Raw genomic sequence first — 20,272 nt, 5'->3', positions numbered from 1 at the left:
ATTTCAAGGACTTTTCATCTCATGTTCTCGTTACTTATTTAATTATTAATTATTATTTTTCCTTTTGGTAATGCACCATTTGTTGTCTTTTGCACATTGATTGTTTGTCCACCATGTTGGGTGTGGTTTTTCATTGATTCTATAGTTTTTCCTCTGTATTTATCGTGAATACCCACAAGAAAAAGAATCTCAGTGTAGTTAGTGTATGGTGACATATATGTACTTTAATAGTAAATTTATTTTTGGACTTTGAACCTTATTGCCAGCCTAGTACCACCTTAATGTGAGCCCTAGTACTTATCTTTGTACTTCCAACACCCCACTCCACAGCACAAAACCGCCAGCATGCTCCAACTCACTAATGGCAAAGACCATTGACTCTCCCTGGGAACAGTATTTCAACTGCAGCCTCATGTTTCTCTGAACGCTGATCTAATTTCCAGCTTCCTTTCCTGACCTGGTCCCAGACCCGTTGTTGCTTACTGACAGCAGATCTCCTCACGCCCACCCATTTTGGCACTACCGTTTACCAGACTTTGGGAGAAGTAATTTAAAGATTCAAGTTTATTTATCACATTTGCATTGAAGCAGAGAGTGAAATGTGTCTTTTTTGTGTATTTTCCCATGTCTCATATTTAAATGAATACATAAACAGTTTTTATTTGATTTGGCAGATTTAATGTAATTTTATGAAAGTGAAATCATTGCTAACAAATTTAACAGACTTTTATTTGAGGATGTAGCTAACAACGTAGACAGGATACATCAGTGATTGTTGAATACCTGGAGTTTTGAAAAGCATTTGCATCCAAAACATTACTGTCGCTGTGATATTGCACATGTATGGGTAGAAGATTGCTTTATTCTGGCTCCATTCTCTATATTTTAACTAACATTAAAGGGAGTGGCTTGTGTTGAATCCTGGGAGTCTTAGACGCAGGGAATACAAAGTTAGGACTGTTCTACTTAATTCTCTTAAAGGACTGATTTAGCCACAAATGGAGTATTGCATCCAAATCTGACAACCTAAAGGATGCAAAGGTCCTATAAAGAGAGAGGTAGCAAGTTTCTGCCTGAGACCAAAATCTGAGAAAAAAAAAACTGACAGAGGTATGTAAGAGCATGGCTGGTTTAAGTGGGATGGAAAAGAGAACCATTTGGAAATTAAAAATTTTGAACCAAAGATTTAAGAGAGATGGGAGAAAAACTTTTCAATGCAAAGAGCAGTTATGATCTGAAAGTTATTGGCCATAGAGCTGATGGAAACGGTTACGGGGAATAGGCAGGAAAATGGGTTTGGAAGGGAAAATAAATCAGCCTTGATCAAATGGTGGAACAAACTTGATGGGCTGAATGGCATATTTCTTTTTTCCTGGACTTTGCCCACCACCGAAGTTTGCAGCTGTGAGTCTAATGCAGATGTCATTAGTGCTCACTCCTAATGAATGGAAGGAGGAGGAGGAGTGAAAGGTTCCTCCACTGAGCATCATCTAGGTAGGACTATGTGCGGATCTACTAATTATACTGAAGCTTGCCCAATGGATTTTAAATATACTCCTTTGCCTAATTATCTGATAAATAGCTTATATGATTTCGTAACTCAAAGCCCAAAATCCATTTGGAAAATTTGAGGATAGAGAGAACAGCTCAGGGGGTAAATGGAAAAAAAACATTACAAATGCTGATAAAGCTACTACGACAAATCAAAGATTTTTCTCTAAATCCATCATCAAAACATATTCAGTAATATTCAAAGTATCAACTCCACGTACTAGATTGGTTTATGACTCAGGTTGTCCCGAATACAGTGGATGAGCAGAGGAAACTTATTTCCTCTGCAACACGATACAACTTCCTTTCTTATGAAAACTCACACTCATTTACATATCAACTGGTCACATTAGAATCTATAAACTGAAGTACTGTCCTTAAATATTGACATAAAAGAGGATACAAAAATTATTTTCAAATATATAAAGAGTAAAAGAGAAACAAGAGTGGATATTGGACCGCTGGAAGATGATGTTGGAGAGGTAGTAACAGGGGATGAAGAAACGTTGGACAAACTAATGAGTCAGTCTTCACCGTGGAAGACATCAGCAGTACACTAGAAATTCGAGAGTGTCAGCAGAGCAGATGTGAGTGTTTAACCATTAACAGGTTACCCTAACACCATGAATGACTGTGATGATTCACTCCTAGATGGGCTCACTCCTTTTATGCTTTGAAAGTGAGAATAAAACTACACATGTGCGAATTCCTGCAGCATCTGGTTATTGTTGGAGACCAATGTCAGGACCTCTTTCAAGAGGATGAACCCTCGCAAGGCGTCAGGCCCGGATGGTGTACCTGGTAGGGCATTGAAAACTTATGCCAACTAACTGGTTGGTGTATTCAAGGACATCTGCAATCTTTCACCTCTGCAGCCGGAGGTTCCCACTTGCTTCAAAAGGGCGACAATCATACCAGTGCCCAAGAAAAGCAGGGTGAGCTGCATCAATGACAGTCGCCCAGTTGTACTCACATGGATTGTGATGAAATGCTTTGAGAGATTGGTCATGGCCAGAATCATCCCTTGCCTAAGCCATTTGGACCTGCTGTAATTTGCTTATCACCACAATAGGTCAACAGCAGATGCAATCCCACTGGCTCTCCACTCGGCCTTGGATCACTGGACAATAGCAATACCTATGCTTATTGATTACAGCTCAGCATTCAACACAATCATACCCTCAGTTCTAAGCAACAAGCTCTGAAACCTGGTTCTCTGCACTTCCCTCTGTAACTGGATCCTTGACTTCCTCACTGGGAGACCACAGTCTGTGCCAACATCTTGTTGCTGACAGTCAATACCTCTAGGATATGTGCTTAGCCCCCTGCTCTACTCTCTCTACACCCACAACTGTGGCTAAAATGCTATCTATAAATATGCTGATGACACAACTATAGCTGGCAGAATTTCATATGGTGATGAGATGTCCAGGGGCAAGATAAATCAGCTGGTTAAATGGTGTCGTAACAACAACATTGCACTCATTGTCAGTAAGACCAAGGAACTTATTGTGGACTTCAAGAAGAGGAAGTTGGGGGAACGCACTCCAGTTGTCATTGAGGGATCAGCAGTGGGAAGGATGAGCAGTTTCTTGTGTGTGTTTTAGTGAATTCTATTGTGTTTCTTTGTTTTATGGCTGCGTGCAAGAAGATAAATCTCAAAGTTGTATATGGTATACATAATATGACAATCAAAAGGTATGCAAAGCTTCAGAAATTAGGATTGAAAGGAGCACATAGGGAATACAAAGAAGCCAGGGAAGAGCTAAAGATGGGAATTAGGAAAGCCAGGCGGGGCCATGAAAAGTCTTTGGCAAGTAGAATTCAGGCAAATTCCAAGGCATTCTATACATATATCAAGAGCAAGGGAGAGGGAAGGACCACTCAAGGATAAACAGGGGAACATTTGTTTGGAGGAGGAAATTGTGAGGGAGATACTTAATGAGTATCTTGCTTCAGTATTTTCTGAGGAAAAGGACGTGGAGAACCAGGAGATCAGTGCTGACATTTAGAGTTCAGGGGGTGGGGGGGGGGGGGGTGTTGGGCCTCTTAACAAGTATTAAGGTGGATAAGAAGTCCCCAGGGCCTAATGGGATTTACCCTAGCTTATTGAAGGAGGCAAGAGACAAGATTGTGGGACCTTGACCCGTATCTTTGTGTTCTCTCTAGACACAGGCTAATATATCTCTATTTAAGAAGGGAACAAGGGAAAATCCTGGAAACTATAGACTGGTGAGTCTCACATCAGTTGTGGTGAAATTGCTGGAGAAAATTCTTTTAGGGATAGGATATATGAACATTTGGAAACCCATGGCCTAATTAAGGAGAGCTTTGTGCGGGGGAAGTTGTGAATTGCCAACTTGGAGTTTTTTGACGAGGTGATTAGAGAGATTGATGAAGGTAGAGCAGTGGATGTAGTCTACATGGGTTTTAATGAGGCATTTGACAAAGTCCCTCAGGGGAGGCTAATCCAGAAGATTAGGATGCATGGGGTCCACAGTGAATTGGTTGTTTGGATTCAGAGCTGGCTTGCATATAGAAGGCAGAGGGTAGTGGCTGAAGGGACTTATTCGAACTGGAGGTTGGTAATTAGTGGTTTTCTGCAAGGCTCTCTGCTGTTTGTGATATATATAAATGACCTAGATGAAAATGTACGTATATAGGTGGGTTAATATATTTGTGGATGATACCACGATTGGTGTAGTTGTGGACAGTGTAGAAGAATGGCAAAAAATACTGTGCAATATAGATCAGTTACAGAGATGGGCAGAAAAAATGGCAGATAAATGTGAGGTGTTGCACCTTGGTAGGGTAAATGCAAGGAGACAGTACACTGTTAAAGGCAAGACACTTAGCAGTGTTGCTGAGCAGAGAGATCTTGGGGTCCAAGTTCATAGCTCCATGAAAGTGGCAACACACGCCAATAGGGTGGTTAAGAAGGCTTATGTAATGCTTGTTTTTATTAGTTGAGGCATTGAGTTCAAAATTCAAGAGGTCATGTTGCAACTTTTTAAAGCTCTGGTTAAGCTACATCTGGAGTATTGCATGCAAATCTGGTTGCCCAAATATGGGAAGGATGCTGAAGCTTTGGAGAAGATGCAGAAGAGGTTTACCAGAATGTTGCCTGGTTTAGAGGACATGTGCTATCACGAGAGGCTGGATAAACCTGGGTTTTCTCTTGGGCTGAGTGAAGATCACTCGAAGGGGCGGAGGTTAGAATGATGGCGCCTAATGGCAACTCCTTTGCTTGCATCTTTGGAAAGTTTTATGTCTATCTTTAAAATCTCTTTTTTTTTTCCTTTTTAGGGTTCTTTTGAAGACCCTGACCTGGAGTTACATGCTGACTTCGGTTCTTTGCAGAAATAAACAATAGACAATATAGACAGTAGGTGCAGGAGTAGGCCATTCGGCCCTTCTAGCCAGCACCGCCATTCACTGTGATCATGGCTGATCATACACAATCAGTACCCCGTTCCTGCCCTCTCCCCATATCCCTTGACCCCGCTATCTATAAGAGCTCTATCTAACTGGGACCCACTCTCAGGGCCTCACGACCGGCCGCTTTTTAATATGTCAAGGACACAGCCTGGAAGACTAGCGCACCTTCAGGGTGCCAGAATTTTGTGGTTCTGGAGGTGGGCGGATTCGAGGTCAGTGGCGCTGCTTGACGTGTCATGGGAGTACGTGGAAGATCAAATGCAGCAAGCTGGCTTTTGGCTGTGTGCCCAGAGACCCGAGTTCTTTGGGCACAGAGTTTGGAAAAAGCAACGCAATAGACTTTTAACATCATAATTCAGAGAGTTGTTTTGTTATGTCTTCCCTTCTTGCTGTGAAACAGCGGCACCTCTTATTAGGGAGAGAGAGAGAGAGAGAGCCTGTGGAATGTCGAATTACCGGCTGAACAAGTCGTCTTTGGGGTACTGCAAGTGCAGTACCCCGAAGTACATCAGTGTCTTTACTGATGCTTTGCTGCAAGCTTGAGTGCTTGGTGGAGAGTGCAGATGCTTTTTTGCAGGTGGGGGAGGTTCATCGCTTTGCTGCTGCTAATGTGTGGGAGGTGGAGGTGGGGAGTCTTTGGGGTTAGACTATAAGACCATAAGATATAGGAGCAGAAGTAGGCCATTTGGCCTATTGAGTCTGCTCCACCATTCAATCATGGGCTGATCCAATTCTTCCAGTCATCCCCACTCCCCTGCTTTCACCCCATACCCTTTGACGCCCTGGCTAATCAAGAACCTATCTATCTCTGCCTTAAATACACCCAATGACTTGGCCTCCACAGCCACTCGTGGCAACAAATTTCACAGATTTACCACCTTCTGTCTAAAGTAATTCTCCGCATTTCAGTTCTAGAAGGACGTCCTTCAATCCTGAAGTTATGCCCTCTAGTCCTAGAATGCCCTACCATGGGAAATAACTTTCTAACATTTAACTGTCATTCATTCTTTGGGGCACTCCTCTCTTTTTGTGGATGTTTGTGAAGAAAAATAATTTCAGGATGTATGTTCTATACATTTTTCTGACATTAAATGTACCTATTGAAACCTGTTGATTGAGGTTTATAAGATTTTGATGGCGTAGAGAGAGTAGACAGGGAGTATCTGTTTCCCAGGGTTAAAATATCTAATACCAGAGGGCATGAATTGAAGGTGAGAAGGGGTAGGTTCAAAGGGGATGTGAGGGGGATGTTTTTTACTCAGAGTGATGAATGCCTGGAATGCGCTGCCTGGTGTGGTGGTAGAGGCAAATATGTGAGAAGCTTTTTAGACATGTTTAGATGGGCACATGAATGTGAGGAAGGTGGAGGGATATGGACATTGTGTAGGTAGGAGCAATCAGTTTTTGGGAGTTTTGATTACCGGGTACTTTTTAGCTGGTTCAGCACAACATTATGGACTGAAGAGCCTGTTTCTGTGATGTACTGTTTTATATTCTATGTAAGTTTGAAATTTGAAGGTGTCTGAAAGTATGGCACTAATGATGGGGATGTGGGTGCAGATGATTACAGAGGGGAGAGGTCATACGTTGAATCACGATGTAGAACTGCAGGACGCTTCTGTCAGAATGATGAAACAAGCAAGGAATGGGGCTTTAAAACAAGGATAACTGATCTGAGATTTAGAAGCCAAGAAAGCAATGTAGGTCAGCAAGGATGGGAGTGACAATGGAATGGGGTGTAGGGTTTTCTGGTTCTAGGAGAAAAAAATCCAGGAAATGTGAGGTCATTACGTTGATGGTAGGTCATTATTTTGAGTATGCTACAAAGCGCCTGTGGTAATAAAGTAAAACAAGATATAACAGAAGAATTCACACTTGGAGCAGTAGCTGGGATCGAGGCATGCAGATCGGGGTTCAATTCCTGCCGCTGGCCATAAGGAGTTTTTATGTTCTCCCCGTGACTACATGGGTTTTCTCTGGGTGCTCCAGTTTCCTCCCATATTCCAAAGATGTACTGCTTAGTAAGGGCTAGTAGGTTGTGGGCACCAGAAAGATGGCGACATGTGTGGGCTGCCCCCAGCACTTTGCAACTGATGTAAACACCACATTTCACTGTAAGTTTTGATATTTGTCTCCTTACTTATTTAGAAATACAGTGTGGAATGGGCCCTTCCAGCCCTTCGAGTTGCACCGCCTATCAACCCCCGACAACTCCGATTGAACCCTAACCTAATCGTGAGACAATTTCCAATGACCAATTAACCTACCCAGTATGTCTTTGGACTGTGGGAAGAAATCGGAGGACCTGGAGAAAACCCACACATTCTATGGGAAGGACATACAGAGACTCCTCATAGAGGTTGCCAGGACTGAACTCTGATGCCCCGAGCTGCAATAGTGTCATGCTAATCGCCATGACGATGGTAGCCATGTTACCATGTACATGTGAGACAAAAAGCTAACCTTTATCTTTAGTTTGGTACCTTACAGGAGAGAAATCCTTACATTATTGTACTATGATTGATTAGCAGAGGATGGTGGCTGTCTAGCTGATGGAACAATTGGGATGACGTTAATGCTAGCAGAGTGAGGAATGATAAATGGTCAATACAGGTGACCTAGGGGCTGGATAACTATTAGCAAGGCAGAAAGCTAGGACAGCAGTAGCACTGTTGCTCTTCCTGACTCCTCAGAAATAACCTTATAGATTTCACTTAGCCAGTTTAGTGACACCAGGTGAACCATATTGTTTCCCAAAAAGGACTCTACTGAATGTCATACAGCTATCAGCCTTTGACTCCTTCCAGGATGAGTCTTCTGGATCTGAAATGAAAATGACTCTATAATTTTTTTCATCTAATTTTCAGCATACTACCAAGCAGTAGTTGCAAAGAGAATCTCACCTCAGAAGTCATAAAAGCAAAATATTTAAGTAAATATTTCACAATAGGACATCTCCATCTTCTGCATTTCCTCCCCCTCCAGCTCAACACATGGATGAACAACATAGGCTACCACTGTCTAAATCCCTTCCTTGCCCTGCAACTACCATCCACACCTCCACATACCAAATGCTATTGTCTCACTCTTCACCTCCCCAAGCTTCCACCTTCCATCAACTCCCCAGTCATCATGGACTCACCTTCACCACTGAGCAGATGGGAAGGGCTCTGGGGAAACTCATGCACGGCAGAGCATGGTGTGAACCCAAGGTCCTGAAGGAGGGTGCTGAGCAACGTGTGGAATTCTCCAGTGTATTTTCAATCTGTCTCAGCCTGGAAAAGGCCCCGACTGCATGGAATACATCATTTGTGGTCCCATTACCCAAGAAGGGCCAACCAAAAGTCTTGAATGACTACTATCCAGTGGCCCTGACCTCACACATCACCAAGACTCTAGAGAGGCTGATCCTGGCTCACCTCTAACCCTGGTCAGATCAGCCCTCGATCCCCTGCAGTTTGCCTACCAGGAGCACACTGGAGTCGACGATACTGTCATCTGCCTGCTGAGCAGAACCAACTCACATTTGGATAAGCAGGGCAACACTGCGAGGATCATGTTATTTTTGATTTCTCGAGTGCCTTCAATACCATACAGCCCTCATTGCTGGGGGAAAAGCTCCATTCAATGCAGATTGGCACTTCCATTGTATGCTGGATGATGGTCTACCTGACTGACAGACCACAGTATGTGCGGCTTCAGAGCTGTGTGTCTGACATGGCTATAAGCAGCACTGGGGACCCAGAGGGGACTGTAGTGGCTTCCTTCCTGTTTACTCTGTATACCGTGGACTTTAGATATAACACTGAGTCATGTCATCTGCAGAAATTCTCTGATGACTCAGTAATAGTTGGGTGTATAAGGGGAGGACGGGAGGATGAACACAGGGCTCTGGTGGAGGACTTTGTCAAATGGTGCAAGCTGAATCATCTGCAGCTCAACATCAGTCAGACAAAGGAGATGATGATGAACTTTAGGATTAAGCCTGCACTGCTCCCTGTTACTATTGGTGGTGAGGAAATGAATGTGGTGAGGAACTACAAGTACCTGGGAGTGCACCTGGATGACAGACTTGAGTGGAGCACCAACACAGAGGCTGTGTACAAGAAGGGCCAGAATCACCTCTACTTCCTGAGGAGGCTGAGGTCATTTGGAGTATGCTGGCCTCTCCTTCACATGTTCTACCTGTCTGTTGTTGCCAGTACAATCTTCTATGTGGTGGTGTGCTGGGGCAATGACATCAGCAAAGGTGATGCCAACAGGGTCAATAAACTGATTAGAAAGGCTGGCTCTGTTATAGGAGTCAAACTGACACACTGGAGGTTGTGTCAGGACAAAGGGCCCTGTGGAAAATCCTGACATTTTTGGACAATGTTTCTCACCCTCTGCATGCCACTTTGGCTGAACAGAGGAGCACTTTTAGTAATAGACTAAGACAACTGCACTGTTCCAAAGAGCACTATATGAGGTAATTCTTACCTTGGCCATTAGGCTCTATAATGAGTCAACCTATAGCTGGAGAAGTGATGACCCCTCCTGTTAGACTGTTTGAGGTAACTTATTTTTTATATTCTATTTCTCTTTTAATATTTATATCTGTGCACTTGTAATGCTACTGTGACACTGTAATTTTCTTTGGGATAAATAAAGTATCTTTCTATCTATCTATCTATCTAAATTTAAGACAAAGGAAAATCAAATACTAGAAACAGTTGTTGGTACCTGGGGTGTATGACGATTGCCCATCTTTGCTTATGCTCTCCCGATGAGTTGAACGTGAAATAACTTCATCCATTTCCTGTTCTGAAACCTGTATTGAACAACAGGACAGAAGAAACAGTATCTTACCAACTATCTATTTCACCACTACATTACAAATAACATTCAAAAATCCCTACGGGTTTTAAACACTTCTGTTACAATGTGAGATTAAATAGCATGTAGAAACTTCCATTACGTAAAGGTATGTTACATCCGGAATTTCTCCAGTTAGCGGACGGCTTCCTCCCGTGCCGATCTGACACAGTGGGAAATCGCATACGAGGCAAGTTACAGCAGCGGTTTGCCATTGCCTTCTGCTGGGTGAGTTTTTTCAAAGAGATCACCAGCTCTTAACCCAGCACGGATGAAGAGCGTGCAGGGGAGCCGGATGGATTCAAACTCGGGACCTCCCGCCTCACAGTCCAGCGCTGATGCCACTACGCCACCAGTCGGGTCTTCATTATGTATCATAGAAAAACTCTGTAATGTTCCATTTCCATTTGGAACTTCACACACTGGTAGGCCCCACTAGTTTTTTTATTTGCCTGAATTCAAACTGCATGGCAAATAATTACAAACTAACCACATAGAACTCTTGGGTGGTCTGACTGAACAGAAAAATACACCATCACTTCATGTCAAAGTGACCAAAGTATCAAGTTAAATATCCTCTGCTACACATCATCTATTTAAATAGCAATTTGGTATAAATTTGAATGTCAGTATTATTTGGAAAGTGTGAGATTATATTGAGTTGTTAGTGCTTAGAAAGTTCTGGATGCTGTTAATGATAGAAGCACAACGATTAACAGGCAGGGGCAGCGTCAGATGGAATGTTGGTCTTCATTGTCACCGCATGGAATACAGAGGAATTTCTGGTCTCTTATTCCTGGCAGGATATACCTGTTTTAAAGTCATAGAATACTACAGCACAGAAATAGGCCCTTTGGCCCATCTAGTCCATGCCAAACTATTATTCTGTTTTGTCCCATTGTCCTGCACCTGGAACACAGCCTTCCGTACCCTCCCATCCACGTCATTATCCAAACTTCCCTTAAATATTGAAATCAAACCCACATCCACCATTTATGCTGGCAATACTTTGCACACTCTCACCGTCCTCTGAATGAAAAAGTTTCCCCTCAACTTTCCTTAAACATTTCACCTTTCACCTTTAACCTGTGACATCCAGTTCTACTCTCACTCAGCCTCAGTGGAAAAAGCCCGCTTGTATTTACCCTATCTCTACCTCACATTATTTTTTTTTTTATCTCTATCAGATCTCCCCTCATTCTCCTATGCTCCTGGGAATAAAGTCCTAACCTATTCAGCCTTTTCCTATAACTCAGGTCCTCAAGGACCGGCACATTGTTATAAATTTTACCACCAAACATTAGAAGCTAACAACAGTTATTAGCAGCAACCAGTCCAAAAGGAATAGAGTCAGTCCAAGTTTGAGGAATACAATCCTTGCAAAAAAATATGAAGTTGAAAAAAAATGAGAAAAGGCTGGGTAACAGGTGAAAAAAAATCAGAGTTTATATTGTTATTACAGGGTATTGATCCAGAATACGAGGGTTCTCAACATTTCAGAAACAACTTAGAAGATTTTTTTTAAACTAGCACAAAAAGAATGCAACACCAACTGGTACAAGCTTTGAGGTACACTTAAACCTCCACCTTTATAAAAGGGTGGATCAGAATTAATTCCTTGATATTTCTGCAAAATAAAAGCATTTTAGTTCAGAATCTCTCAATATTATTTCATTATGCATTCAATAGCCACACCTAACTGCCTTAGACTAGGGCCAGTGCTGAGTTCTCTTCTCAAAATAATGTAGTCCTTGTAGAGAGGCTATACTCAGATTTTCCAGGATTTTGGCCCAGTGATAAGGACAGATGGGCCACATATTTCCAGGATGATACATGACTTGAGGGAAGCTCGGAAGTGGCGCTGTTTCCATGTGCTGGTTAACCTGATAACCTGGATGGTAGAGGTGACATTTACAGGAGTGCTAATGGAAAAACCTGAAAGGGTAAATGTGTGACTCAGGTAGAATGTCTTCTGATTTCCTTAGGAGCAAATAAAAAATCCCCATCATTGAAATAAAAAACGCTGAAAATTGTTGCTCCCAAGGACACTAAACCTTGACAAGCTGCAGAAATGTCATCTGGATATGAAGAGAATACTGGACTTAAATAAGCAAACCGCAAAATAGTATCTAGTAACACTAACACAGTTCTGTGACCCTATTAGTGTGACAGTGTTGGTCTACCTGGAGAAGCCCCACAGCAACGTTGTGGGAGACATACACCAAGCTATAGGCAAGTGCTATCCAACTCTCAAAGTATCAGAATCAGAATCAGGTTTAGTATCGTGAAATTCGTTAACTTTACCGCAGCAGTTCAATGCAATACATGATAATAGAGAGAAAAAGAAAACTTAAAGTATATATATTACAGTAAGTTAAGTTGAATAAGTAGTGCAAAAAAAAGAAAATTAAAAGAAAGTAGTGAGGTAGTGTTCATGGGATCAATGTCCATACAGAAATTGTATGGCAGAGGGGAAAGAAGCCATTCCTGAATCATTGACTGTGTGCCTTCAAGCTTCTGTACCTCCTTCCTGATGGTAACAATGAGAAGAGTGCATGGCCTGGATGGTGGAGGTCCTTATTGATGGACATTGCCTTTCTGAGGCACTGCTCCTAGAAGATGACCTGGATACTATGGAGACTAGTGTCCATGATGGAGTTGACTAAGTTTACAGCTCTCCGCAGCCCACTTCAATCCAGTGCAGTAGTCCTCCACCCGCCCCATACCAGGTGGTGATGTAGCCAGTTAGAATGCTCTTCACGGTACACCTGTAGAAATTCGCATGAGTTTTTGGTGACATATTAAATCTCCTCAAACTGCTTTACATGGACAGCATTTTCCATGTAATCTCTTTATAACACTCTGTGTTTTGATTTCCAGTCTGGACTCTATGCTAAACCAAACTTACACAAGGAACTTTGTGCAGAACCAGCTGTAAACCTGCATTCATTGAGATTCACAAACAGTCTTTATGTCAAGCTGTGAAAACTGAACGTTATACTATTTCATGCACCTGCATAAACCTCACTTAATGAAGTGTGAAAACATGACTAATTATTCAGTGCTTAAGCCACCCATTATTCTTTGTGAAACAAACAGTTACATGCTTATTTCCCCCAATGGTTGTTGGTGGGGGCAGGGGCAGTTATATTTTGAAGTTTGGAAGAGCAGAGTTGGTGTCCTTAGAGTCTGCCATTATAGTTTTTCATGCTGGGAGAATGCTTCCCTTTTACCATCAGGGATACATTTAAAAATGAGATTTTAAATACATTACTGTCTTGTTTTAGTTATTTCTTTTTCAGCCAGGCTCTTTGGATTCTACATAACAAAGACTGCCAGAAATTACGCAAGGCTAGGTGTATTTAGGAGCACTCGCCACTGTTGTCTAAATTAACTCAAAATCCTACGTTTCATTCTCAGGAATTAAAAAGTTGAGTGCTGTGTTTTTAAAAAAAAAATTATAGTGGAAGGTTATTTAACAAAAATCCTTTCAGGTCTTAATGGAACAATTCATCAATGAAAGAATCTTGTTCCTCTGGTGAGATTATTTGAAACATGCTGAAAAACATTGTTATTCAGGTGACAAGTAACACTGGCTCATCGCCATAACAGCACAATTTCTGAATTGTTTTAAAGAAGACAGTGTCCTACTAAGATTGGATATCATCCTGTTTTTATCCATTGAAGAATTTGTTATGTGGCAGGGAGGCATCTCTATTCAGTTCATTAATATCAAATTAATTACTTCATTTAAAAGAAATTGGAGCTGTTTCCTCTCTCCAATAAAGAACATCTATTCTCAAAGAGGAACAGTTCAAATTCAGATTCAACTTTATTTATCACATTTACCTCAACCATACAGTGAAATTCACCCAACATCTGCCACCTTGTACTTCTTTCTCCTCTGCCCCTTAATCTGAATTTTCCCCTCTCTTTCCAGTCCTGAAGAAGGGCCTCAGCCCGAAACATTCACTGTTAACTCTTTTCCATAGATGCTGCCTGATCTGCTGAATTCCTCCAGCATTTTGTGTGTGTTTCTTTGGACATCCAGCATCTGCAGATTTTCTCCTGTTAGTGAAATGCTTTCTTTGAATTGACAACCAACCAAGGATGTGCTGGGGGCAGCCCACAAATGTCGCTACACATTCCAGTGCCAACATAATGTGCCAGAAATGCTCAGCAAAACAACACAAGCAGCAGCAACAGAACAAGACAGCAGCAAAACAAGTTGCAAACACAAAGTACACTGCAGATGCTGTGGTCAAATCAACACATACAAACAAGCTGGACGAACTCAGCAGGTCGGGCAGCATTCATTGAAATACGAAGTCAACGTTTCAGGCCGAGACCCTTCATCCTGACGTCCTGTTGAGCAAAACAAGCTCCTTTCCAACCCACATCCTCACTCACACTGACAGGCCTCCAGCCCCAGGGTAGGCCGTCTCCATCCTCCGGTGCTTGGCCTAGGACTCTCAGACTCGCTGATATTGGGCTTCTGCCTCTGGGCTCACACTGGGCATTGACCTTCAGCTTTGCCTTCTGGACTTCACCAACCTCTGGGTAAGAACCCTATGACTCACTGTTCAGGGGTTTGACTTTTGGCCTCGATCCCAGGGCTTGCCAAATCCCAAGGTCTGACTTCAGATCTTGACCGACCTGACTGTTATCATGGACTTTTGACCACAAAAAGCCTTGGGCTGTGACTTCTGAACTTGCATGGGCATCTGATTCAGGTGATCTGGAGATGAGAGGGCACTGACCCATTTGCCTCTTGCCTGTACAGACTTCAACCTGGGACTCACAGCCTTGGGGATCGCTGCTCTCCTCAATGTCTGCAGCCCCATCTCCGGGATTGATGACCTTTGACTGCACAGCGTTCCAACCCAACCTCTGAACAAAGACTCTAAACCCTAACCTGACCCCTAACGCCTAGCACTGTTCCTAAAACCATTGGTACAAACCTAAAAAGAAAGAACTGAGTCTGAGCATCATATTGATGGACGTCGCAGCTTGGTGCCATCTTGACCTGGACACCGGCTCCTGTCCCTGATTATTTATTTACTGTCCCTAATCTCTAAATCCCCCTCACCGCTGGTTCTAGTTGTTGCCATCAGAGAGGCCACTGGTTCCCAATGCTCTCAGAGATGTTATTGAAATTCTGAGATTTATAGATTAGACTGTAGCTCAAACTAACTGTAGTTCACATTGGCCTTTTTCAGTTCTATGTTTCTTTTGTGTTCTTGCCCATTCTTTCCTGTTATGGATTGGCAGGCTAGGAGTTTGGGTGGCTGTTAGTTTCTGTGGAGGGAGAGGTTGGGGGTGTTGGGGTTTGCGAGTTTGTTTCTTTTTCTTTTTGTGCTGGGATGGGGAATTGATGTCTTCCTTTCAACTGCTTCAATGGTGTTCTGTATTTTATGGCTATCTGGAGAAGACAAGTTTCAGAGTTGTATTCTACATTCATACTTCCATAATAAAATGGACCTTTGACCTTTGAAATCTGTCCCTAAACCCTAACCCAACTCCTAATACCCAGCGCTGTCTCCAAAACCATTGTGACAAACCTATAACATAACCAGGTATGGGCCACAACATCGATGGACACCACTAATGGGACGTATATCAAAGCTTCCATTAAGTTAACTCTAACACCACAATATAAAGTGCTGTTAATGTTATGGTGCAAATAACCTGACACATAAAATGCTGGAGGAACTCAGTAGATCAAGGCAGCATCTACAGAGGGAAATAAACAGACAAATTTTCATGCCAAGTCTCTTCATCAGGAGAAGCCCAAAAAGTCAAATGCTTAATTCTCTGACGTGCTGAGTTCCTTCAGCATTTTGTGTGATTTCCAGCATGTGCAAAATACATTGTCTGTGTTGTGCAAACAGTTTCAAATGAACAGATTTACTCATGTTGTACTTGTAATGCAAGTACAATTGCTGTATAATCAAACACAACATACAAGATAAGTGTGTGGATAGTGATGGATAGTGTTTCAGTGGTGGTGGTGTGGAGATACGTTTCGACCAAAGGAGGTGTAAGGCACTCCCTCCTTCTGCTAGCCTGCAGGTTGCCCTTGGGCAAGGCGTAGTACCTCCTGGAAACAATTTCTCAGAAGAGCTTTTTGTGCATTTTGAGATAAATTGTAATCTTTTAGGAACTGGATAAGTAATATTAGGTTTCCTGATGATTTGCACATCTTTTGGGAATTATATATTCTAAGAAACTGTTTATAAAACTTAATACTTGGATGCTTAATGGAAAGACCTAAAGTTAAATCCTGAGGTAATATGAGATTTATTGGCCATTATAAGTGAAATAGCCCTCCATGCATGTCCAGGTAAACTGTGCCAAAAATCTTCCACATCTAATGCTCCTGAGGTAATAGGATGGCCCTGCACCACACTGTTATATACTCATTGCAGGACTTCTTGCATAATCACACAGAAGTTTTGGAGTATTTATATACTATCAAGAATACTTATTTTATGATATGCACCATAAAAGTAATGAAAATAATAAATTGAAGAATATTTCCAATAAACAAATCACAAGATTCCCATAAATTATCTGATCACCAATTGGTCTGTGAATCGCTGAACTGGAAAAATGGAAGCATCAGTTAATATTGTTCCCTCTGCTTTCTAGCTAATAATGTTTACAAATGAGTGTGGATGAGAAAACGATGTGGCTATGGCTGTGTTGTAATGTTATGGTGTAAACAGCCCCAAATTAATGCGCAGATTGAATATGAAAAGTATCAAAATACAGTGGGGAGCCACAAATGCCAACAGCATCACTACGTAAGAAATAGGAAAATTCAGCAGCATTTCCTTTCCACTGATCGCCAGAAGATTACTGTTGATTTAATGGAAGTATCTCGAGTTATTGATCATGGCACTATAATTGCCCTCAGCCTCAGTGAAAGATGGTGGATGTGCCGTGTTTGAATCCCCAATTATGGGATTCTGATTGGTCTTGCATGTATTTTTAGTTTAGGATTCAGATACCATGTAAGCATAAATGTGTCATGGAGCCTAACTTCCAACAGGAGTTAGCATTCTCATGAGCAAACCTAAAATACAGAAGAAAAATGAAGACTTAGTTAATCTGAAAATGTCAAAGGTTTGAATTTGATTAAATTTGGATGCTAAATCTACATGGTTAATACATTTTGCAGCATATTTTATTTACTCTGATGAAAAGCTTCGTCTTCCTTCATATACCATATGGCTCCTTTTTTTCAAATTTGCAGTGCAAAAGAAAGCTGCAAAGATGAAACCTAATGACGTTCATGTGTGAAGTGATTTGCAACTGTATATACCATGTAAATTTGTTTCACATTGCACCCTAATGCAATCGGTGTCACATGAGATATCGTCAAGAATTTATTAGCACTTTTCATAAGGAAAGCTTAATACCTAAATTTTAGTTATCTTGAGGAGCAGTGATGAGAAATAGAAAAAAATATTAGATGCTGTCTATTCTCCAACTAAATAATGACTGATCAAATGTGCAACTTTACTTTCTTCTGTATAGCCCATATCTCTTAACTGGAGAATAAATAGTTCCTATTTTCTGTCATGAGAGTTCTAACATCCCAGCTTCCATGGACTTTTGGATGGGAGTTACAAATTCCTTTGTGTAAACATAATTTTGATTTCTGTTCCTTTATGACCTACCCATATTTTGAATTGCCAATGAGACATTAACTGTCTACTGCAACCCAGTGCCTTTCAGGCCCCACCGTCAACTTTGCCTCTAACTTCCACTTTTACTCTGATATCTTTCCCATTCCTTCTCAGTCCCGAAGAAGGGTCTTGGCCCGAAACGTCAACTATCTATTAATTTCCATAGATGGTGCCTGACTTGCTGAGTTCCTCCGGCATTTTGCGTGTATTGCTCCATATTTTAGACAATGTTCCCTTATTATAGCTTCCCCCATCAGAGGATTTAAAAAAATATATCTAACCCTGTAAATATTTTGACTGACTTACCAGATCCCTACTCCATCTCCTATCTTTAAAGGAATATAAACCGATGTGTTCTCAAAATATACTTGGAGTATGCAGGCCTCTCCTTCACACATTCTACCAGTCTGTTGTCACCAGTATAATCTTCTATGCTGTAGAGTGCTGGGGCAAAGGCATCAACATTGGTGATGCCAACAGGCTCGATAAACTGATTAGAAAGGCTGGTTCTGTTATAGGAGTCAAACTGGACACACTGAGGGCTGTGGTAGAACAAAGGACCCTGCAGAAAATTCTGGCAATTTTGCACAATGTTTCTCACCCTCTGCATGCCACCTTAGCTGAACAGAGGAGCACTTTTAGTAACAGACTAAGACAACTGCGCTGCTTCAAAGAGTACTATATAACGTCATTCTTACCCTCAGCCTTTAGGGTCTATATTGAGTCAACCTATAGCCGGGGAAGTGATGACCCTCTCCTGGTAAACTGTTTGAGGTAACTTAAATTTTTATTCTTTCTTATTTTTCTTCCAATATTTGTATATCTAAGTACTTGTAATGCTATCATGACACTGTAATTTCCTTTCAGACCAATAAAATATCTAGCTACCTATTTTTAAGACCATAAGACAGAGAAGCAGAATTAGGCCATTTGGCCCATCGAGTCTGCTCCACCATTCAATCATGGCTGATCCTTTTTTAAAAATCTCCTCCTCAACCCCAGTTCCCGGCCTTCTCCCTGTAACCTTTGATGCCATGTCCAATCAAGAACCTATCAATCTCTGCCTTAAATACACCCGACGACCTGGCCTCCACAGCTGCATGTGGCAACAAATTCACCACCATTTGGCTAAAGATAATTTTCAAGTTCCAGTAGCTTCCTATATTCTTGCACTGATTTGTGAATGCCATTTCTCAATCATGTTCCTTCCAGCTGAGGAAACAAAGCAGATCCATAGCAGATCCATAACAGTTAAAAAGTTGTAATTATTTTATACAAGTTAGCTGCACCATTGGTTTCTGATTCTTCTTCTCCATTTAATTAGAATTACAAATAAGAAACCATTTGGTGCAAAGTCTTCTAGCTGTCATCAATGTCTTCACAGCCAGTGATCAGACATGGAAAAGATCCTGCTTATATTAGACTCCTCTGATCTTGCCACAAACTTTTGCTGTGTGTCTTCCTGCTCAGGATAACTGAGATTAAGTACTAAACGGATTGGTATTAACATCTCTGATTTTTGACTGCTTCAAATATTTAAAACAGTACAGGTAGACTAAAGCAGCCCCAATGAAATAACATCAGTTTTAATAGTTTTGAGAGCACTAAAAAAACTATGCACAGTTGCAGCGCTGAACAATATTCCAGCTGGATATTCAATATTGATATTCAATCGTAGAATGTAAAAAACCTACAGAGGTAGTTTATCCAGGCTGGAAAATCTCGTGCAGTGGATGGAAAAAAATGATTAGCAATACTTCATAAAGAAGAGGACATGGTAATAGATGAAGCTTCTGCCGAGTAGTATTTAAAACAATTCTCAGAAAACTTAAATCTTGGCATGGAGGTACTGGAACGTTTTTCTTTTGCCATTTGCTTCAGTATCCTTGTCTGACTTGGAGCTATAATTAACAAGGAAACAACAGGGAATTTCATACAAAGCAAGCTAGAAATGATTAATATTAACATGCAGTGCTCCATGTGTTCCATCACTCAGTCAAAGAAGACAACACTATGGCAATCTTGGGCCAGTGGGCAGTTAAGCTATTTCATCAGAGTAATCTAGATTTTGACACAAGAGATTCTGCAGTTGCTGGAAATCTTAAGCAACACACACAAGATGCTGGAGGAACTCAGCAGATCAGGCAGTATGAACAGTCAATGTTTTGGGTCAAGACTCTTCACCATCTGGGTGGTAAGGATATGGAGGACTATGGTCCTGGTGCAGGTTGATGGGAGAAGCAGCTTAAATGGTTTAGTGCAGACTCGATGGGCTGAAGGGCCTGTTTCTGTGCCGTTCTTTTCTATGGCTCTGTCACCTTACTCTGCTGAATATCAACTAAGAAGAGCCTGAAGCTGGAGTCTTATTTGAAAGCAAATGGATATCAACAGTATTCTAACATAGATTTAATTTGTGGAACCTACTATGCCTTCCTGCCAGGATGAAGCAGATCTGAAGAACTGTAGTACATGAGATAAGGTTAACATTTCAAGTTCTGATGTAAAGACATCAACCTGGAAAATTAACTCTGTTTTTCTTTTCCACTGATGCTGCTTAAAACACTGGTCCATTTCCAACTTTTTTTTTAATATTTCAAATTGATGCTCTTTCACTTGAAATGAAGAAAGTTCATTAAACTAAGGCATTAATTCTACATCTCTCCACAAATACTGCCTGACCTGCTGTTTTTTTTCTATCTTAATGCTTCAAATAGTTGAATTTAATATCAAAGGAT

At 41.4% G+C, this 20,272-nt stretch overlaps 1 protein-coding gene across 2 annotated transcripts in view; it reads right to left on the bottom strand.

The window, feature by feature from the left end:
* The window catches only part of pdzd2 (PDZ domain containing 2), a 457,654-nt gene that overhangs the window by 68,598 nt on the left and 368,784 nt on the right, over positions 1–20,272 (bottom strand). For both annotated transcript variants that reach the window (XM_073064257.1, XM_073064259.1), the window contains one exon: positions 9,712–9,799. In XM_073064257.1, the coding sequence (XP_072920358.1) occupies positions 9,712–9,799 (88 nt within the window). The remainder of the gene's footprint in view (positions 1–9,711; positions 9,800–20,272) is intronic.

Source organism: Hemitrygon akajei, chromosome 13 (genome assembly GCF_048418815.1).
Source record: "Hemitrygon akajei chromosome 13, sHemAka1.3, whole genome shotgun sequence".
In the NCBI taxonomy this organism is placed as follows: domain Eukaryota; kingdom Metazoa; phylum Chordata; class Chondrichthyes; order Myliobatiformes; family Dasyatidae; genus Hemitrygon; species Hemitrygon akajei.
The sequence above is the reverse complement of the archived record's forward strand: the minus strand, read 5'-3'. Positions and strand labels throughout refer to the sequence as shown.